General features: G+C 33.5%; 1 protein-coding gene across 1 annotated transcript; it reads left to right on the forward strand.

Annotated features, from left to right (window-relative positions):
• Positions 1–942: 942 nt before the first annotated feature.
• On the forward strand, positions 943–1963 carry LOC108378521 (peptidoglycan-recognition protein SB1-like). Its single transcript, XM_017634813.1, has 3 exons — positions 943–1110; positions 1178–1516; positions 1607–1963. Exons 1-3 carry the CDS (start codon positions 1071–1073, stop codon positions 1786–1788), a joined length of 561 nt encoding a protein of 186 aa, XP_017490302.1. The 5' UTR covers positions 943–1070; the 3' UTR covers positions 1789–1963.
• The last annotated feature ends 2825 nt before the right edge of the window (positions 1964–4788 follow it).

Below are 4788 nucleotides of genomic sequence, written 5' to 3' on the forward strand. Positions count from 1 at the left end.
AATCACACATACTGACATCAAAATTCTCTATGAAAAGAAATATTTACAAAAAAAAAATTTCTTGAAAACGTTTTCACATACAAATTATTTGATAAAAAAAAATCAGTTTTTGAAAATATGCCATCTCAAAAAAATTGAAAAAAATCACAATGGTAGCTCTGAGTAATGCGCAATATTTAAGTATAGTATTATGGGGTGCACTCTACAATAATTTGAGTTATGGTTTTTTTTTTTACACCGAAGTACATTACAACTTTACAAATTATTAAAATTTTTTTATAATTTTTTTGAGTATGTATGAGTTTTGTAGCCCATTAAATTTTAGTATGATATAGTGTAAGTTTTAAACTACTGCAAAATTACGTTGATTTTCTTATGGAAGAAAATGCGTAAAACCGTTTTCAAAGAAAATTAAAAAAAAAATAACGCCAGTATGAATTTCATACATATATTACTGTTCAAGTCCAGCACACAGTATGTAATTAATTAATAAAATACTGATCGTCAAGAGGAATTTCCTAAACAGCAAAAGCATGAATGACAAAAATACCAGTTTGTTAGCGCTCAGTTGATATTTTTCTTTTTTAATATTTACACTTTCAAACCATTGTCAGGTCAATTAATCAAATGAATTCGCATTACTCATCAATAGAAATTAATGTTCTTCCCCTCCACGAAGACTTGTGGGAAGTGAGAAGACGTTAAAGGTGCTCCAAAATACATATGTATCAAATAAACAAGTACGCAAATTTTCTATATTTGCAGTTTTTGCATTACTTGTAAAAAATTAATTGAAACAGTTGTGGTAATTCCCCCCTGAATATTTTGAAGTAAAGTACAAAAATATATGTATGTATGCAAGCATATAACTGATAACCCACTGCTTATCAATTGCAGCAAAGCAGCATCAAGACAGAAATTGAATCTATATTTAAGTAGCGAAATTTGCTTGGCAGACATCATTCAACAACTTGATTACAGCGAAAAGTGACAGAATTGTAGTCTTCTAATAGAAGTCGAGTTTTAAAGGGAAAATACTTTTAAGGATACTCTCCAATTTAGTTTCGAAAATGTCTCGTCAACTCATCCACTTCGTTGCTGTAGCAATTGGTAAGGCGAACAATCAAATATCAAATAAAAATCATATCAATAAATATTGCATTTTTCACTCCTCCAGCACTACCCGCCTGCTTTGCCATCACAATACAACCGCGTAGCTCTTGGAATGCGGCAGCAGCTCGCTCGCCAGCGCGCATTAGCGGCAAGGTCGACTATGTTATCATTCATCATTCGGATAATCCGAATGGTTGCAGCACACCAGCCGATTGCAAGCGCCTAATTAAGAACATTCAGAGTGATCATAAGGGGCGTCGCAAATTCAGTGATATCGGCTATAATTTCATAATTGCCGGCGATGGCAACATCTATGAGGGACGTGGCTTCGGTTTGCAGGGATCGCATGCACCCAACTATAATCGCAACAGTATTGGCATTGTATTTATTGGTAACTTTGAAAGTGAGTAGCTAGAAGTTGTTGGACTTTGTTGGTGTGCACTTTTAATGAGATTTAAAAATCTTTTTTGCATTCTTTTTTATTTTTTTTTAGATACCACTCCTTCGCAGACAATGTTGCAGAATGCCAAAGATCTAATTGAGCATGCAGTGCAGCAGGGCTATTTGAAAGACAACTACACACTGCTGGGTCATAGACAAACGAAAGCTACAGCTTGTCCAGGACAGAAATTGTATGATGAAATTAAAACGTGGCCACATTGGAAGAGCATTTAAATGCTACATACATTCATAGTATGTGCCAGATTTTGCATGTGAAATTATTTCCATATCTTTGAAGTGGTTTGAGAGTACATATGTACATAGTTAAGCCAAATGAGAGTAAATCAAAGTGATAATAATTGCATTGAAATATATATTTATAAACTAATATTTAGTTGAACAAAGATAATTCAGTTGTTTTACTAAGGAAATATTTAGTCAAAGATAGGTAAATAAATGGAAAGGCGATTCAGTTTTGTATCGGAGTGATCTTCAGGCGGTTAAATAAATGTAGCCTCCCTAACTGTACTATAACCGCCTTGGACCAAAAACGTGTGCGGTGATTGTTCAATGAATAATTTCCTTCAAGTATTGAGTAGCTGTTTTGGTTTTTAGAAATTGAGTTAATTTTCGGAAGGAGGAGGAGAAAGGCTTCACTTCACTTAGCATTTCTAATTGGCGTCTACTGGCACAGAATGGTAACGACTGGCGTACTTTGTTGGTCTCAGCCAAAATCGCTTCGGCGGATATAGCGCCAATCATAGCGTATAACGGTGCTCAATTACCAGAATAGCCAATTCTTATAATTTCGGATCGACTTAGGAAAACTTGTGGAAACCCAAGCAGGGTCGTATATTTTTAACACCGACTTACAAGACGATATTCGTAGCACGCATTCTACTTCTAATAAAGGTCAGTCAGTTTTATATATGTACATATATATTTTTAATATTTTTCTTATTTAAACTAGTAAGTAGGTATTAACTACGATACCAAAAAATAAAAGAATCAAACGCAAAATAAATTTGAGTAATATCTGGGTTAAAAGCTGTATTCGAAGATTTGCCAATAGCCTTGCCGTTTGAAGGTATACCAGAAGTTGTGTTTCCAAGGAGTCAATTGAAAAAAAAAACAATTGCAGTAAGCTAATCGGTGCATATCAAAAATAAGATTACACTTAGTCAAAGAATATTAGTCCATGTAAATTTTCTTCTCTTAAGCGAAGCTGGATCACAGGGATTGAAATAAAAAAAAAGGATGTAAAGAATTGAGCATGGAAGAGCCATAGTGTCAAAGAATCGGAATTAAGGGGTTTTAGAAGACCTCCTATTTTCAACTAAACCAACTGGGGTTTTTGGATGTTATATGTAAATACATATGCATGTATGTATTTGCGCAACGTACGAAAAAAGATATGAATTGTGTTCGAGCTATGTGATAACACTGTGCACAAAAATGAAATTCTTATTTTGAAAAATAATCAATTCGGATACGCTGAATTCAGTGGTGATAGTCATTTCAACGAATAATATCAAATTAAAATTTTTAGGCGGGACCGGTTTTTGAGTAAAATTTTATGATTTTAGATGGCTCTGGAAATTAATATTTGGGGTTTTTTTTAAATGGAAGTAATCCGAATTTGCGATGCGACAAATATTTAGTACAGCTTTCATACAAAAAAAAAATTCAAAAATTACCGAAAACGGCCAAAACAATAATTTTTGTATGGAAATAGCCCAATATAATATATCTTTTTTTTTTTTTTTGTAAAACTACGTTCTCAAGCGACTTCAAACTTGTCTTGATTATAGTATATTTCAGTGTAGAAAATAAACGTCAAACATTTTGCCTCACACAAAGGCGAGGGACCTACGGTTTACGCCTACTTCGAAGGGCGATTGTATTTTTATGAGAAGCTATGTTTTCGTGGCAGAATACACTCGGAGATTTGGCAATTACGATTTCTAACTTGATTGTAATTTTCGGCTAAAATAGTAGGTAAATAGCTTTCATTGCGGACGAGAAATTCCAATTTGATATACTTTCGATTTGTTCCCTAAAATATTTTGTAACGGAATGCTTTTCTTACAAATAAAGTTATTTTTCATTATGGGGTATGGAAAGACCACATATATACATATGTATGTATATCTTTCCAAACTAGATTTTATATCTCATGTGATGCTGAAGACCACGTTTCCCAAGGCATAGTCGTACTTTTAAAATTAACGGTAATAAATAAAAGTTCCTAATTTCTGAACCTCAAATACAGTTCTATCAAAACTTCCAATTAGCAGGGACACCGGCCATAATAGCTTCCAAACTGCATTATCAAGTACAGTACGTATAGCAAATTCGATTCAAACTACGTATTCATATATATACATTAATATACATTAGACTGGATGCACTTTGTAATTGAGTGAAATAAAGGGCACTTGATTGTATTGTATTAGTGTTGTCTTAGGACCAATGTATAATTAATTGGCCATAAAAAATAAAAGTAAAACAATGCTTATCTTCAGCCCGTGCAATTGATTCAAGGGATCAAACTTTTAGATAAAGTAACATTAAATTCTAATAACCAATAACCGATTGAAACAGTATCAGTTTAAAGGCCATACAATTTATCATCCCATTTTCATACTGGATTATTCAAGTTGCGTGTGGAGATTGCCACACACCACAGCACATTGGACAAGTGATAGCACTAGAGCAAAAGACAGCAAGCTGTGCGTATTTTGTTGTTGGGTTTAGAACCCATATATGTAACAAAGTTTGACAATTTAGAGTAAACTGTAAACAAAAATGCCAATTTAAAGACGAGTTTCTCAAAACAAAATTTAAAATCAACAGAAGGAAAACGAAATGCTACTAGTGAAATTTCTTTTAGAAATTTTAACAATATTTAATCATTAGCGTCCAATTCCTATTCAAACTCACAAATGTCCAGTTTTTCTACGCAAAATTATAACCTCAGAAACCATCTCCATACATATGTGCTCCTAGATTTGAATCACAAGCGTCCAGCGTTAAGAATAAAAACTGGTTCGTTTAGGCCAGATAGAACCGAATACAGTTCTGCCTACTCAATTTAAATAAGTACTTGTTGGCAAAAATGATTATGGACTTCAGTGCCGAACTTATTATCGGTTATTATTATTGCTTCTTCCCAAATGAACGAGCTTCGCTCATTTTTCGAATCTATAAGTGTAAACAGCGGCGTGAGAGCCT

This window comes from Rhagoletis zephyria, unplaced genomic scaffold (assembly GCF_001687245.7).
Source record: "Rhagoletis zephyria isolate East Lansing unplaced genomic scaffold, Rhagoletis_zephyria_1.1 Rzeph_scaffold_14292, whole genome shotgun sequence".
In the NCBI taxonomy this organism is placed as follows: Eukaryota; Metazoa; Arthropoda; class Insecta; order Diptera; family Tephritidae; genus Rhagoletis; species Rhagoletis zephyria.

Excerpts from the sequence above, each read along its gene's own strand:
- LOC108378521 (XM_017634813.1), top strand. The coding sequence starts at position 1,071 with ATGTCTCGTCAACTCATCCACTTCGTTGCTGTAGCAATTG. Across the intron at positions 1,111-1,177 it reads CTTCGTTGCTGTAGCAATTG|CACTACCCGCCTGCTTTGCC; the intron begins GTAAGGCGAACA and ends TCACTCCTCCAG. Across the intron at positions 1,517-1,606 it reads ATTTATTGGTAACTTTGAAA|ATACCACTCCTTCGCAGACA; the intron begins GTGAGTAGCTAG and ends ATTTTTTTTTAG.